Source organism: Etheostoma cragini, chromosome 4, assembly GCF_013103735.1.
Source record: "Etheostoma cragini isolate CJK2018 chromosome 4, CSU_Ecrag_1.0, whole genome shotgun sequence".
Lineage (NCBI taxonomy): Eukaryota > Metazoa > Chordata > Actinopteri > Perciformes > Percidae > Etheostoma > Etheostoma cragini.
This window is the reverse complement of record NC_048410.1, coordinates 4,940,728-4,958,027: the sequence shown is the minus strand read 5'-3', so window position 1 is coordinate 4,958,027 and position 17,300 is coordinate 4,940,728. Positions and strand designations below refer to the sequence as shown.

At 40.8% G+C, this 17,300-nt stretch overlaps 2 protein-coding genes across 2 annotated transcripts; one reads left to right on the top strand and one right to left on the bottom strand.

Annotated features, from left to right (window-relative positions):
- The first annotated feature begins 6 nt into the window (after positions 1 to 6).
- On the top strand, positions 7 to 3,149 carry gpr27 (G protein-coupled receptor 27). Its single transcript, XM_034870396.1, has one exon. The coding sequence runs from the start codon at positions 609 to 611 to the stop codon at positions 1,722 to 1,724; it is 1,116 nt and encodes a 371-aa protein (XP_034726287.1). The 5' UTR covers positions 7 to 608; the 3' UTR covers positions 1,725 to 3,149.
- A 2,858-nt stretch (positions 3,150 to 6,007) lies between these two features.
- On the bottom strand, positions 6,008 to 8,380 carry prok2 (prokineticin 2). The gene is made up of 3 exons (XM_034870083.1): positions 8,197 to 8,380; positions 6,574 to 6,699; positions 6,008 to 6,295 (listed from the first exon to the last, which is right to left on the bottom strand). The coding sequence occupies exons 1-3, from the start codon at positions 8,350 to 8,352 to the stop codon at positions 6,170 to 6,172; spliced, it is 408 nt and encodes a 135-aa protein (XP_034725974.1). The 5' UTR covers positions 8,353 to 8,380; the 3' UTR covers positions 6,008 to 6,169.
- Positions 8,381 to 17,300: the final 8,920 nt, after the last annotated feature.

The window sequence follows — 17,300 nt, the reverse complement described above, 5'->3', positions numbered from 1 at the left end:
CATAAACTAGACGCTGCTGGATGAGATCTACCGCTCCCACCTCTGCAAGTTTCCGACCTCCGCTCGGCTTTTACAAACATGTTTTGCTTTTGTAGGCTATAAGTGAGATTTTACCTGTCGTTGATGAGACTGTGGATGCGTATTTGCGCCACGCTTCCGAACACTGTCTGCTTTTTTATTTTATTCCTAAAAACGAACGGGAGACCTCCGCCATCGATGGAAATTGAAATGTGTTTTCTGAGCCGCTTGTCTGCTGAAGGGATGCCTTCCGAGCTGATGTATGAAGCTGAACCAGGCTGCCTCTATTCAGCACACACTGGAGCAACAGACTGGACTGTTTTTTGTACCGGACACTTGTGAAATGAAGGACAAGAAGAAGAAAAAGAAATAGTAGATGTTTGTTATTGATGGGGATCACAGCACATCGGGGTGGGTGCGAACCGATGTGGAACGGATGCTTCTGAGTGGAATTTAATTCTGACTGTTTATTTCTTTTAAAGGGGTGGAGGATCGTGTTGATTTGGTTTTAATTTCAGCCTTGGCAGCATATAGGCTATACCGCTCGTCAATGAATTGATGTGGGAATATACGCTACCTCGGCTGCATAGATGGCAAACACAAGCGAGTTTGGGGAGAGCAGCCCGTCCTTACAGAGCTATGCGTCCACGGCCTCTGCGGTCAAGGTGGCCTCCCTGCTTCTGATCATGGGCATCAGCCTGCTGGGCAACGCGTCGCTGTCGCTGCTGCTGCTGAAAGACAGCTCGCTGCACAAGGCTCCTTACTATTTCCTCCTGGACCTGTGCCTGGCTGACGTGCTCCGCTCAGCCGTCTGCTTTCCCTTCGTGATGGCATCGATCAGCGGCGGCTCCGCCTGGCCGTACAGCGCACTCAGCTGCAAGATCGTCGCCTTCATGTCGGTGCTCTTCTGCTTCCACGTAGCCTTCCTGCTCTTCTGCGTCAGCGTCACCCGGTACATGGCGATCGCCCACCACAGGTTCTATTACAAGAGGATGAATCTGTGTACGTGCGTGGCGGTGATCTGCATGGTGTGGACTCTCTCCGTAGCCATGGCTTTCCCTCCAGTTTTCGACGTGGGCACCTACAAATTCATCCGTGAGGAGGAGCAGTGCACGTTCGAGCACCGCTACGTGAAGGCAAACGACACCCTGGGCTTCATGCTGATGCTGGCCGTCATCGTGGGGATGACCCATGTGGTTTACATCAAGATGCTGTGTTTCGTCTACGATCACCGCAAGATGAAGCCGGCTCAGCTGGTCCCTGCCATCAGCCAGAACTGGACCTTCCACGGCCCCGGAGCCACCGGGCAGGCCGCCGCCAACTGGATCGCAGGCTTCGGCCGCGGACCCACTCCGCCGACGCTGGTGGGCATCAGGCAAGCTTTGCATCCAGGCAACCGCAGGCTGCTTGTGCTGGACGAGTTTAAGATGGAGAAACGGATAGGGAAGATGTATTACATGATCACACTGACCTTCCTCATTCTGTGGGCTCCGTATATAAGCGCCTGCTACCTGAGAATATTTGCGCGGGGAGCCCCGGTCCCGCAGCTCTACCTGAGCGCTGCGGTTTGGATGAGCTTCGCCCAGGCGGGTGCGAACCCCATCATCAGCTTCCTGTTCAACAAGGAGCTCCGGATGCGCCTCAGAGCCTGTTTCCCGTGCTGCCTGGGGACACAGACGCCCATGGAGCCATACTGTGTCATCTGAACAGTTACAGTCCCTAAAATACTGCCAAAGACACAATAAATCTCAGAAAGTAGGCTACAGACTGGTCCCCAAAATGTGTTTGGAGCCTACAAGCAAACAGGCTGTTGTGGAGGGTGAACCAACTGCAGTTAAATTTACCCACATTTTTATTTGTGGCAAAGATTGTACCCTCTTTTTTATGATATAATGTAAATTCATACTGTTTTATGCCAATTCGAACCAGACTAATTACAGCTATATTAAGGGATAGAAGCAGAATGTGTTGCTTTTGCAAAACAATCACTTTTGCCACCTTTTTTTATTCATCCCACTAGGTGATTTCCAAATATAGATCAGCCTCTATGACAGTTATGGGTCATGTTATGTTCTATTGCTTGACTACAATATTGTACATGAATGTCACTTTGGCTATCTGTTTGTACATTTTGAAATTCTATCCTATCACTCCCTTTTGAGGTTGTTTGCCTTTTGCACAACTGATGACTGGAACACAACAGAACTATTTTATCAGCTGATTAGAGTCCGTTTCTAGCATCTGTGACACACTTGGTTTCTAATCGTTTGGATACCACAAATGAGAAACAGATCTCAGTATATTTTTAATTAGGACAGTGTCACATTTGTAAATAATGTAAAGCCATTTTTCCTCGTTAATTCTGCTTTTTTAACCAGATGTGTTGTACATGTGTTATGACCCACTGGGATTCTTTGTGTTGATAAGGAGTTTTGTTTTAAGGTCCCATGACATGGTACTCATTGGATGCTTTATATAGACCTTAGTGGCCCCCTATTACTTTATCTGAAGTCTCTCTCCCAAAGTATAGCTTGGTGCAGAATTACAGCCACTAGAGCCAGTCTCACAATGAGCTTTCCTTAGTGTGTGCCAATTCTGAGTCTGTAGCTTTTAAGGAGGGGGGGGGGGGGCTTGAACAACTGCCACTTTGCTCATTAGAAACCCATGATGTCTCGCTCTCATGGCTGTGCCAAATTCTCTGGGCAGGCAAAGCAGAGAAAGGGGAGGTAACCTTGCTCCTTATGACCTCATAAGGGGCAACATTTCAGAAAGGCCCATCTGAGCTTTCATTTTCTCAAAGGCAGAGCAGGATACCCAGGACTCAGTTTACACCTATCGTCATTTCTAGCCACTGCGGGACCATGGGCAGGCTGGAGGAACGCATATGAATGTTAAAAACCTCCATAAAGTGATATTTACATGCCATGGGACCTTTAAAGCTATTTTGCAAGATATTTTTCTTCTTCTTCATGGGTCAGCTGTGTTGACAAATGGGTTAATTCACATTCCCGTGTGGATATCCAGATAGCATTCTTTTTCTACTGATATGGAAATGTGAACAATTTGGTGCTTTGGAAAGGACGTTTGCATTGTTTGTATTTCTTAGTAAATAAATAAGGAAATGGATGATACATTGTTTGGGTTCTATAATCTGTTTTTAAATCCCCTGAAAATACACGTGAGATTGTTGCTTTGGATTTTAAACGGCGAGGCTGACATACTGTACTGTACATATTTAAAGATTTTCCACTTCCAAAAAGTGAGATTTGCACCCCATATTTGAACAAAGTGATTGCTTAATCAATATATTCATTATTGTCTTCATGTTTCTATTGTGGATTTCTCCTTATCAGGCCATAGAAAACGGTCATTTCTTTGGTATTTATTCTGGGGCTTTAAAGTTTTTGGAAGGGCACTCCAACAATTTAGAATTGTACTTCCATAAAGTTGTAGGACTCACAAGAGACAAATTAAAAGAAGAATGGTTGGAATTGAAGTAGAGGAGGCAGAATCTTGATTTTTAGTGTTTAGAAAGGGTCAGGCTCCAAATCCTACATTTCCTGTAAAGCAACTGGATAGCGTCAAAATGCCCACATTTTTCCAACCCCATACTTTCAGTTTGTAATGCTCACTTTGTGTTTAAATTTGTCTCAAGAGTTATTTTGCGGGCCTAAAAAACTTTTACACATTTGCTCTTTGATCCTGACACCAAACCTTAACTTGACATATTTCCTAGCTGGCTTTCCTGGCTAGCAAAAAAAAGACCAAAAATACAACATGTTGGTTCTTACTTAACCCTTGTTGTCTTACTGTGGACCATGCACATTTTTTTCTGGGTCAGAATTTCAATTTTAAACTCTTTTGGACAATTTGGTTGAAAGTAACCCACATTTCTGATACAGGAACTTTTTGAAAATGAGTCACATTTTACCTGAGGACGACAGGAGGGTTAAAAAGTTAGATGCTTGATTTTTCTTTCTCAACAGAGCACTTAGAGCTAATTAGATTTGTGTCAATAGGTTGTTTGCCTGGCATCTGCTTTTTAATCAAACTCCCTCAAACCCCAGTGCCCTTCTTGCTCCTTAAGCCAGCAGCAGCCTATTGATTCCACTAATTGCTGTTGCATTCATTGGCATTGGCCTCCATTAAACCAAACCGCTAATGCTGAGCTGTTCTCTTAGTACACACTTTAATCACTGTAATTTAGTGAGGTGTTTTTAGCTCTCTGATCTGCCATACAACGCAGAGCTCCATAACGCACAGTCTGCTCTCAGTGCATCCCTAAACCATTAGCATCACAACATGCTCACTTGCTTGTTCCTGACAGCTGGCTGTGCTCCGCTAGCAGCATGCTCATGTCTCATGGTGTAGTGTATTTACTGTGGCTCCTCACCTGCACGTGCTCTCATGCAAATGCGGGCTGGGTAGTTTTGGTACATCATGTAGGTCTTCAGGGCACGCAGGCTCCATTGTGATGCTGGAGAAATATGACTCCTGTTGCTGGACTTTTACTGCTGGCTCTTTTATTGACCTTTTCAGTTTCACCTGTTCTTTTTCCCCCCAGCATGTTTTCTTGGATCAGGGAGGCTCCAAAATTACGGTTGCAGCTGCCGCCGTGGTCCTGCGATACCCTGTTAAATGTAAATGTGCTGTATTTATATAGCGCTTTTCCAGTCTTAACAACTGCTCAAAGCGCTTTTACATCTACAGGGAACATTCACCATTCACACACATTCATACACTGTGGCAGGGGCTGCCGTACAAGGTGCCACCTGCTCATCAGATAAACATTCACACACATTCACACTCCGATGCGCAGCACCGGGGGCAACTCGGGGTTCAGTGTCTTGCCCAAGGACACTTCGACAATGACTGCAGGGGCGGGGATCGAACCACCAACCTTCCGATTGGCAGGCAACCGCTCTACCACTGAGCCACAGCCGCCACCTGTTACATCCTGCTACGTCCTGCTGTGCCTTGTAATGCCGTGCAGTGCCCTGCTATGCCATGAACTACCACAAACTACTATTTTCTTTTACTGTGACTATTATTTCCACTCTTCATTTCAACCACGACCGGCCGTCAGACACCGCCTACCAAAAGCCTGGGTCTGTCCGGGGTTTCTTCCTAAAAGGCAGTTTTTCCTCGCCACTGTTGCACTATTGCATGCTATGGAAGGAACTGCTAGAACTGTTGGGTCCTTGTAAATTATGGAGTGTGGTCTAGACCTACTCTATCTGTAAAGTGTCTTGAGATAACGCTTGTCATTAATTGATACTATAAATTAAATTGAATTGAATTCAGTTTTTCTGACCACGAAGCAAGTACGCTGACCTCAGTCCTCCTCACTGGTTTTTCCTAAAACACAATTTGAAAGTATGCTTTTTAAATTTTTTTATAAAACAGTATGGTCTGTGTGGCAGGGCTAGCTCACCTCGTAGAATAGACGCACACATATAGAGGTTTACTCCTCAAAACAAAACTACAAAAATTATAAAAATAACAGGATGGTTTGATGAGGTTAGGCTCATTCAGGTCCGTATCCAGAGTTATTAACTTTACTTTCTAGGAAATGATCAAACCAAGGAGTAAATCCATCAATTTAACAATGCACACCAGGTATCAGAATGAATGCAACAGAACCAGGGATAACCCTTTATTCCAAGCATTATTGTTCCTTGTCAAAAACAGTTTATTTGAAGATTTGGGTGTGTTATACTAGTACCAGCTAACGTAGCATCAAGCCACAACCATCAAGTGGAGATGAGGAGTGGTGTACAGTATACAGAGGTCTGGTCTATCCCGTGAATGTGACAGGTCGTCATTGGAAATGAGAATTTGTTCTCAATTGACTTACCTAGGTAAATAAAAAAATCTAAGTACAGAACACAGTATATATGGAGAAGTCTTGTACTCTTTGCAACATAGCTCTCATCATTGAGAGCAGGGAGTTGTCCTCTTTTCCCACCTGGCATCGCGTTAAATATAGTATTGGTTCTAAAATTCAAGGAGGCTTTATCTTTTAAATAGATGGTGAATTCAACCTGAACCAAATGATGATGCGCTATGAAATATATCTCTTTATTCAAAATAAAATAAAAAACAAAACAAAACATGTTGGGCGTGGCAAACAGTGTAACTGTAAGTGTCCTCAGAGGTAGTAATCCGGATACTTGTATGGTGGGAGACACTTGGATCTCCTCACCTCTGTGTTGATACACAACAGGTTGGGCAGGCAGGGGCAGGTATGGTGGAGTCTTTTCCCATTGAAAGGAACCTGGAAGCAGAAAGAGAGACACCTTTGGTATGAGATACAATTTTTTAAATTTTCATCAGGCATAATGGATGCAATGGAAGGTGATGGAAGGGTCAGTCGATTGTTATTGTTAACCGCTTCTTACACATTGTTTTTTCTGGCCTTTTTTGTGAAATTTGAAGGTGAGGGTCTAGGTGCTTTGAAATCACTGCCAGGACACCACCGTATGGAGACAAATCAGTGACGTGGGACACTTCACAGATGAGATGACAGTAGGCTACACCTGTCGACAATTTCACCTTGTGGCTCAGAGGGTGACATTCGTCTCCTTCCTGTCCCTTGGGCGTGCACATACGCAGGCTGCGGATCCACAAACTCACCGCGCAACACATGCCTTCTCCACACTGAGAGTCCTTCTCACAGGCCTACACACACACACACACACACACACACACACAAACACACACACACACACACATTAGATAACGAATGAGTCAAAAGAATAATTAGTTTTATGGACATGAAGTAAGTTGCCACCATTTCCAACTAATAATCACCCCTGTTATGCACACTAGTTAATGTAATGAATTCCTTCATAATATGTACTCATTATAACCTTTATGACAGTTACTATCTGTAACAACAATATCACCATTTCACCTTCAGGTTTGAAAATTCTTTCAAATAAAATGTGGAATGAATAAATGGATGAAGGTTTTATTTTGAACATGTAAAAAATAAATTACTGCAAATGAACAGCCAGCTACTCATAATTATGCTGTTAACAGGAAAATGCAGGTAGTATGGTTTTGAGCTTTTGAGATGGATGAGAAATTTGTTAGCAGCAGAAAATACTGCAAACATTCTGTTACGTTAACAGTATATTATGGCGTAATATTATTACACTATCAGTCATATCATACCTCAACAAAACACCTCAGGATTGGTATTCATTTATTGTTTTGAGATTAGTGACAGTTCTCGCATTGGATGAGAAGGAAACGCAACGAAGGGGAACAGAAGTGATTTCATGTGACAGTATTATGTATTACGGCTGCATGCTCCTCTTTCAATTCCCATCAGCGACCAGAGGGGTTGTTATGACAGAGTGGGCTGTGTTATTAGCAGGTAATGGCAATGATTTATGCTCATAGAACTATGTAAATCATGATCCGGAAAGAGAAATCATTCAAAAAGAATTTGCAACTTCAATGGCGGGTTGTGATAAATTGATGTGAATAAATAAATAGATACAATGGACTTCTCCTTTTACATTGTAATAGCTCATCATGCTTTTAGTACATAGAAAAAGCTTAACATACTGGCTGAATGTGTGGAATCAAATCCAGAGAGAAATTTAAGAAATATATCTTTGTCTTTTTTCAGTAAGTCTCTTTAAAATTCACAACAACACAAAACACACATTACTACATAATACTAAAAAGAATGAGTAATTCCCATCACAGTAAAAGCACAGTAAAATGCAAATACTTATAGCCTATATAAATGTTTTGAGAATCATTTGATGTGACAGTTAAGATAATAGTGACGATGAGTCTTTGGTCTAAGTATAAATAAGACATGATACACACACGCATAAAACATTTTTGTCCTTAACTGTCACTTAATATACTTGTTTTATGTATGTGTTTTTAACTACAATATTTCTTAATTTTCTTTCTGTTTCTTTCGCATTCGAGAGCTTAATTTCACACCAAAGTATCCTCCATTTGAAGTGTCAAAATATGACAGCATTTTTGTTGGTTATAACTTGCACTAAATGTTGACCCTTCAGACCCCCAAAAACAATGAAGCAGGACACATTAGGCAACATTTTCCTTTGTGAAAGTATTTTTTTTTAAATAAGTACTTGCATCTACCCATCCCACCCTTTCGGTATGTACCTGTTTGCTCTAACTTACCCCTGTGATGACTGCTGAAGATCCGTGGGACACCAGCAACAGGGTGAAGAGCAGTAGGGAGAAGGACCTCATGATGAAGAGCTGTCTTTGCGCTCCCGTGCCCTCCAGGGTGAAAAGTAAGAATGCTGAGGCTGTCCGACTTTCTTGCATGTGCATGCGTGACAGTCAGCGGAGACAAGTGGCCTTTAAACTCATGTGTTCAGGGCTGGCGGAGGTTTATAAACCCAGCCCGCCGTTTAGAAACTCTGTGACTCACTCACACTAGAATCCCCACACAAGGGCTACAAAACCAAACACGAGACCAAGGTAAAAGTTGACATGACATTGCCCATAACTTTCATTTTTCTAAAAATGCTCTTTTCCTTTTACGATGAATTGTTTTAAAGCCAGAAGTAAAAGCGTTTTGTACACTCAGAGATGCTGAAGATGGTCTTGATTAGTGATGTAGTGTTGCATCCTGTTATGTTACTAGCATCTTTATTTTTCCTCCCCACCTCCGTAGATTCCGAGGCCACAGCTTTGAATACATCCATTCAAACCCACTCTCCACAGTGTACTTGCCACTGAAAGTATTTGAGGCCACTTCACTCCTGGAAAGAATTATACTTAAGTCGTACAGGACATTTTTTATTTCAAACTGTGAATTCAAATTGTTCGGAGTTACAATGGCCATATTCTAGATAAATGTACTCCAACACTATGCATGGAGATATTGTCACAATTATCATTACAAAGAAGCACATCACGGTGTTATATAATGTTGATCACGTACCCATACCCTAACCCTTTTATGTGTTTAAATGAATTCTTGGTCCATTCGTTACAATCCAAATATAACGTATCTCAGGATGAGCGGGGGGATCTGTCTAGTGTACCAATTCCAAAATAGTAGTGTTGAAACAAGTATTGATTAATCGCTGGACAGGAGATTTTATGTCAACAAATTTGATAATCAATTTTCTCTTTTCAGCAATTTTTTATGTTCTGCTGCCGGGAGACAAGGCTTATCATTATTTGGTTTTATGACAGTTATCTTAAGGAGCCTTTGTTGATTAACCGGTTGACAGGAGATTAAATGTCAACACATTTGATAATCAATTTTCATTTTTCAGCAATTTTTTTGTTTTGTTTCTATTTGTATGTTGTTCTTCAGTCAGATTATGTGTAACACTTAAGAGTGGAAAAAAAAGAAAGTTCACAACTTCACATGGAAATGCAAACAAGTGCAGATGATGATGATGAATGAGCAAGCTGTAGAGACCTCAGATTAGTGAAGGAGTCTGACATTGATGTATTTCAGAGCGGTGGCACCTCTTATGTAGCTAACTGACATTGCCAATCAACACTTCTGTGCTAAATCCATCTTCATCACACCCCGGCAGAGTGACACTGACAACTGAGTCGCGCAGGATGACAAGAATAAAATATAGCATGCAATAGTGACCCATTGAGCCATATTCATCTATTATATTGAACAATGAAAACCATACAAGGCAAGGGAAGTTTCAAACAGGCCATTTCAAGAGGGGAAACCAGTTATAATAGACCAGCATATAGTTTGAGTGCAGTGACAATGTAATAATAAGTTGCTCTGAATTAAACAAGGGAAAGAAAAGTACAGTTAAGATAGTCAATCAATCAAAGGCACGAGAGAACAACAGAGTTGTTGATTTAGATTTAAAAGTGGTTAGAATTGGGGTTCATATCACAGCATCAGAAAGTTGCTTCCATCGGTGTGTAGGACAACAGCTGACAGCAGCTCCACGTTGTTTAGTTTTGACTCCAGGTACTACCAGCTGACTGCCTCCAAAATGCATCTATCACTCTGAAGTATATTGATTTCACATGAGTTTTATTCATTGATGATTGTAAAGAGAAATATCCAGGTCCAATAACCCCATAGCCTTAAATCTCAATGTGCTGGTTCTGTGGTGTCAGCATCTCATATCATTCTAAAAGCATTCCTATTATTTTACATATTGTTCTGAAGTGAATCAGAGAACACTGCAAACGGAAAACGAACCAAGGGCCTTACAACAAAGAAGTGAACAATCTGAGCAAAAGTGAAATGAAGATCACATTCAGTAAAAATCTAATTTGGTACTGCCTCAAGTGATTGCTAATATTTCATTTTTTTTAAACTTTTTTTGCCGGGAGACAGGACTTATCATAATTTGGTTTTATGACAAATGAATGAACTATTACTATTATCTTAAAGGGCCTTTGTCTCATATGTTTCTCTAATTAGCACCAATTTATTGATGATACAATCTCATGAATTTGAAAAGTAATTTATTACCAGACACATTTTTATTATCCAAAAAACTGTTTTGGAATCTGGGAGGGTGGGGTTGATGGAGGTGCGGGGGTTTAAGAAAGCATCAAGATGGGAGTGTTGGGCAACCTGACAGGCTTGACATCCTCATCTCCCCAGTGTGTCAACAGAGATTACTGGGATCCAATGACCTACCCCTTTGGCAGTGTGTGTTGCTTTTAACTAATGGTTATATGATTTCATGAAAAAAAGGAGGCCTTCCCTATGTGCCTCAACCAGCAGAGTGCCAGAGGATGAACCATGTAGTTTACCACTGGAAATACATGTGGGATTTAACAGACTGCAGTACAGCCATAGCTTATCCTCTGATTCTATCCCTCTGTACCGTCTCCAATCTCATTTGCTCTGCATCCATAAACATGTGAGAGGAAGGCATGGTGCTAGATTATGGGGTTGTGGCAAACATCTGATTCTTTCTGCCAGATTCCTTCTGCATGTCATCAGAGGATCAGCCCCTTGGATGACATCATGTCACTGCTGTTGCTCCCTTATTCTATGCTACACAACATGCTAGTATCATTTTATCCCAAATTATCAGCAAAGTCTTCCATCTCTATTGCATGACCCTCTTGTATACGGTTTCATGTTGGCTAGTCTCGCTTTGCCCGACCTTCCTCCACAATGCGCATAAGAGGGTCTGCCTAGTCCACCATGCATTCCAGGATGGGAGAAAAACATGCTCTTGTTTATTGTCATTTCTTTTAACCAATCACAATTGTCATGGACGGCGCTAATGTCGGACAGAGCCATGGTGCCTCTGTTAAATAGCCTCAGGAAGGAACTTGCTTTGGTGGAACATGTGTACATTTAAAAGGTGTTTTAGTCGTGCAATAGAAAACTCAGATTGGACAGATAGTCCAGCTAGCTGCCTCGATTCACCCTGCATAGATCTGAGGAACAGTTAACTATAGTGTTTATATATCAATACGAATTTTTCCAACACAAAGAAAGTGGAAGGTACAGACATCTGACAGAAAAGAGTGAAATCCGGGCGAACTTCCGGTGGCAACAAAGCGAAGTGGAACGTTGTGGATATATGATGTGTTGGCTGACTCCTGGTGATGACGGGTCCCACCTGCTGGGACAATAACCGAGAAAAGATAAGGGAGGAGACATGGTGTCCATGGCTCTAAGTTGCCATCAAGTAACTGGTCAGTGGTCACTGTATTTTTGATATCATACGAATTGTTGTGTTTACCTTTTGATATGATATTATGCAAACATGTTCATGAGAAGGCATTTGAATGGTTGTGGTTAAAAGGGATACAGCTAGAGCTGAAAGTTACACAAAATGCTGCCAAATCTTACAAAATGTAATGAAATGTAATTAAAGGTCCCATGACATGGTGCTCTTATCTGAAGTCTCTTTCCCAAAATTCAGACTTGGTGCAGAATTACAGCCACTATAGCCAGTCTCACAGTGAGCTTTCCTTAGTATATGCCATTTCTGTCTGTAGCTTTCGAGGAGGAGAGAGGGGGGGGAGGCTTTGGTTGTGGCCTCGAAAAAATTGCTACTTTGCTCGTTTGAAAGCCATAATGTCTCTCTCTCATGGGTGGGCCAAAGTCTCTTGGCCCTTCTCAACCCATTGGTATGGTAACATAAAGAAATGCAAAAAGGAAGAAAAAAAAACACCCCAAGGATTTATAAGGTAAGGCGCAGTGATGAAACATGTTTTTTTTCTTTCAGAAGCATCACCGTCATTCCACTTCAAAATCTTCCAATTAAATTCTCTCAAAGCAGCTCTTGCCTCGACTTGCTCCCCCCGTGTTAATCTTCACGGTAGCATACTGGCAGAGCATGGATTTTTGTCCTTGGCTTTCAAAATAGCATTTGAGGAATGATTGTACAAAAACAGAAGGACACAGGGACAGTAGCAGATTGTGTGTGGCAAAATTATTTCTAAACACTATTTCCAGGTGGTAAAATTGAATGATGACACATCATCAACACATGCATGCACACGGAAGTTTTGCTAAACCAAAGAAGCAGTTTGGAATAAACGGCATCTTCTCACTTATCTGAAGTATTCATGACATCCATGTTATAAGATATATTCGATGTACTATATTCAACTTTATTCAACTGCTTGGCTGTGTAGCAATATAGGGGTGATTGTCACACTCTGTTCTAATAAAAGCTTATGCAAGCATTTCACAGGATGTTCTTTTTGTTGAAACATGTATCTCACTAAAGCACAAGGACGAAGGCCCAAACGGTTAGGACTGACACACACACACTACTCTGTTTGTATCAGTCCGGTTAGGACTGATACCACACACACTCACACACTATTCTGTTTGTATCAACCTATAAATAAAGGAACAAGGAACTGTCTCGGCGCGACTCTCTTGGGTGTTTCAGCCAAGCAGGTTGCCCTTTGTACAAAGTAGTTTGGTTGTCCCGTGTCATCTCTTGAGCCATCTTGAACGTGAAGAGAGAAATCTCTTAACAATCCACAAAATGGAATACAACTCGCCTTTTTATCAAAAGTTTTATCTGGTTTTTAAACTTTACACAGCACTGAAACGGCCCCTTAAAGTAAAATGACCTGCTTTTAACAGCTGACTGACACTAGCACAATTTTATACCGTTAAATTATATAATCTTAATATAGTAATACTGTTCAATCCCCCCTAACACTATCCCCAGTCCCAACAGCCTCCGTCCACTATCCAGTAGCTTCAAACCCACTGCCAGAAACACTTCACCTTCACCCCAGATGCTTGTCCCATACGAGCCTGTTTGCAGCCTTAAATCCTTGGATGGCTCTTAAGCCCGAAGCTAAGGTCGAGGCTTGTAACCAGATGTGATCGTGCCTTCTCGATCAGGGCGCCTCAGATTTAGATCGACCTGCCCGAGGAAATAAGGCTTGCTGAATCAGTGACTTCTTAAAATACATTTGTATAGGCTTGCTTTTATGTGATACTGTCTTTTTATCCTTTTGCTGACAATCCTCCTATAACGTGCCATTTTTACTTTTCTTTGATCTACTTTTTTTTCTAAATAGGTCTATTTTCATTTTCTCTGTACAGTTATGTGCATTGATGGCTGGTGTATATTTATGTTTTGTTCATGCTTTTGTTTCTTCTGTTAAATCCCTTTGTAAGCTGTTGTTTTTGAAGGAGCTCTGAAGTTCTTATTATTGTATCTGGAGTACAGCACCTGTCATATGCTTTCCATTATATTTGAAAAGAAGAGACAAAAACACTGCTGTCTTCCATTACCGCACAAGGTCGTAGCTAATCCATTCTTCCATTCCATTTTCAGGACTTCCTTCCATAAAGGCTTCCTCTCATTTCCGTCATCTATTGTAACAGTCTAATAGTAATTTACATTATTTTTGTAAGACTTCCTTCAAATTTCGCCATACCTTGACACAAAAGACTTTTGTAGGCTGTAATTGATGACTTGTTGAAAAATCATCAAGTCATGTTTAGACACTTATTTACTAGAGCTTGTAACAGTGAGAGTTTAGTCAGAGCTGGAGCACAAAGGGAGTCATTTGTTGTCAGAGAAATAACATTTCAATCATTCTTCACACTAGCTTGCTTTAAACTAGGGATTTACAAAATTGGTTTGCAGCATTACAATTAAAGATGTCTTAGCTTGTAAAGACATTAATGGTGTGTAAATTGGTTGATAGGAAACATCTGTAGCATTATCTGATAAAGAGCTATGAACTACGTAAAGCAAAGTCCTCTAAACCATAAGACAACATGGGTTGTTTTCCCACCCTCCAACAGGACCCACAAAAGCGTTGTCTGTCTTCATACATATCTAAAGCATAGAACGTAATGGTCAATTTTTTTAACCGCCATGAAACGGCTAAGTTTAGGCACAAATCTAAACTTTTTCAAATTAAGAAAAAGATAGTAATTTGGGTTAAAATCAAATGTTACTTCACTTCCAGATCATGCACATGATGGAGTATGCGACGTGGTCTGTTCCGTCTCTTCTGTTAAGTTGAACAATCTCAATGTTTACTCTTTTTCCCAAATGGGACACAAACCCTGGTCTTTTGGGAGAAAGTCTAACAAGGCTGTGGCTGTGGTTACAGCATCAGCAAAGTTGAAGAAAACAGGGCTTTGCTTTAGTTCTTTGAGTTTTCAGAAGTCTCTGTCTCAATGTAAAAGAACAGTATGGCTGTATACAGTACATTTGCTACTGTATGCTAGTGTGATGTATCACGTGTGTGACGTTTGTTGACGCATCACATGTAAACTGTAAGTGCTGGATTCATGTCCATGTACTGCAGTATACATATAAGATATATTTAGGAATATTGCATGTCAACTGTCTTAAGTACTTTAAGGATCACATGTTATAAGGACCTACACTTCCAGTCAAAAGTTTGGGATCACTTGGAAACCTCCATACCACTCCATTATAGACAGAATACCAGCTGATCTGAGTGGGTGACTGATCTTTAATGCAATATCTAAATTGCCCATTATCAGCAACTTTTCAAACCCATGTTCCAAAGGCACATTCTGTTCACTAATCTGATATCATTTTTAAAAAACTAACTGAGAACACATTGTAGAACCGAAAAAACAATGCAACTGATCTCAGCTGGTATTCTGTCTACAATGGAGTGCAATGACAATTTCTAAGTGAACCTGAACATTTGACCATTAGTCTACATGAATAAAGAAAAGCCTGAAACAATGTATAGATTTAAATTGGCATGTATGTTTATACATGACCAATGTCTCTGCTCACATTCTTATCCACCTATCTATTCACACATTTATGTGTCCACATATAACAGAAGAGGGCTGTTGGGACAACAAAGAATAACAGCTGTCCAGTATACATAAAGCATCTGTGCCAAATGATATGTTATTCAAAATTCAATGGGAGTAAGGTCTGCTATTATCTTCTCTGAATGTCTGATTAATGTTTTTTCAGAGGGAAAGTGGAGTGAATGTTGCTTCTATGTTCCAGTGAGGTTTATAGCTGTCTGGGTGAGTCACTTAATTTGAGTCTTCAGCAAGAGACAGACAATGCCAAACCAAACACAACTTTGTGCTAGTTTGATGTTTTCAATGTTGGAAAGGATCCTTTTAAAAACGTATTCCCTTACAGAATACAGAATACATCCCCAAAAATGCAATTTATAACATATTCCATTACATTACTCAATGTGAGCAACACATTCTGAATACTTTGAATACTTCCACGTTGAATGGCATTTTAACTGTGGTTACATTATTTTTGGTTACAAAAATGTAAGCACAGTCTTGCCAACACAAGCAAATTTTAGCTAACGTTAGCTAGCATGTCAAACAGTGCTAGTCAGTATTTCAATGCCTCTGGGTCTAGGAAATCAGCACATAGGAGAACGTGAAGTTGCACGTCAACTAAGCAGTTAGCTACCTGAAACAACTATAAAATAGCAAGGTGAACTGTTAAACTACAGCAGACGACTACCCTTGGCAAGATGCTTCAGGTTGGAGGTGGAGTAGGCTAATTCGGACACTAAAGGAAAGTTGGTTGCTAGCAAGCAGAGGTTCCACTGTATAGTTATATTTCATTCTACCTGTGTTTTCTTTAATGTGAAATGCTGTTTGAATTTCCAAGATAGAAACGCATTCCCTGTCCTGGCTCTGTTGTGCCGGTGACGGCTCCATCTCTACCTCTATCAGTGATCACTCAAAAAGCTCACTTTTTCGTTGTCATATTGAGGCTTCTGGGAAAGGCATGGAGTTTCCTTAATTTATTTAGATAGAGAATAAACTTGTGAAACAGAAGTATCATCATGTAATTCACTGATTTCAACAATGTAACTGTACTCCAAATACCACCTATATAATTTGTTTGCTACTCCCCAACACTGGCTGTTTTAGAGTATTTTATTGCTAGACCATCCTCAACAGTGTTGTGGAAGAGGGTCCGACTAGTCCACACAGCATTCCGAGACGGGAGAAAAACGTGTTCTGGTTTATTGACATTTCTTTAAACTAATCACCATTGTCATAGGCGGTGCTAAGTGCCGAGCTTAGAATTGTTTTGGTGGAACATGTACGTACACATGTTCAAAGGTTGTTTTAGTCGCAACAGAAAACTCGGATTTGACCATTACCCTGCCAAGATCTGTTGAGCAGTTAACAATAGTCCTCATAAATCCACCAGAATTTGAAGAATAGAAGTGGGAGGTAACGGGACATTTGAAAATGGACAACCGAAAACCGTGACGTCCGGTAGAATTTCCTGCGTAGCAATCCCGTAAATCAAACATTGGGGACGTAGACTAGCTGTTATAGAACTATTATGAGCTTAAGAGAGTTTGGTCATCTTACCCAATTTTCAACATACATTTTTAATGTAAACATTTAATGTATATGTTTGATTTTACCCCACAGCCTGCCAACAAAACTTTCTTAAAATGGAGTTCACAAATGATGAAGACATCATTAGCGATGTAGACGAGTAAACAGCTTTAGATGGCTTGTTAAAGTGAAAGAAAACAACCACTTATACATGAAAATATATGCATCAGATGCTTATTATCTCACAGAAGCATGATATGCTGTATTTTAAAGTCTTGCGAGCCACTGGAGGCACAGAGGTGATTTTGGTGCCTTGATTGTGTGTTGTGTGAAAGGACCAATAGGCCAAGCTCTCAAAAAGTCGTTTTTAAAAGAAACAACTTAAAGGACTAGATAGCAGAGATGCAGCCGAAGCTATTACGGCTTTCACATTCTAGATTTTATCTCAACTTCACCTTGACATCAATTTCTGACAGATTTTTATTTTCTCTATAAA

What these genes read in the sequence shown, in the direction of transcription:
- gpr27 (XM_034870396.1), top strand. Translation starts at nt 609, where the DNA reads ATGGCAAACACAAGCGAGTTTGGGGAGAGCAGCCCGTCCTTACAGAGC.
- prok2 (XM_034870083.1), bottom strand. Translation starts at nt 8,352, where the DNA reads ATGCACATGCAAGAAAGTCGGACAGCCTCAGCATTCTTACTTTTCACC. An exon ending in CTTCAGCAGTCATCACAGGG is followed by an intron (nt 6,700 to 8,196) that starts GTAAGTTAGAGC and finishes GTGTGTGTGTAG; the next exon opens with GCCTGTGAGAAGGACTCTCA. An exon ending in GTCACCCTCTGAGCCACAAG is followed by an intron (nt 6,296 to 6,573) that starts GTGAAATTGTCG and finishes TTCTGCTTCCAG; the next exon opens with GTTCCTTTCAATGGGAAAAG.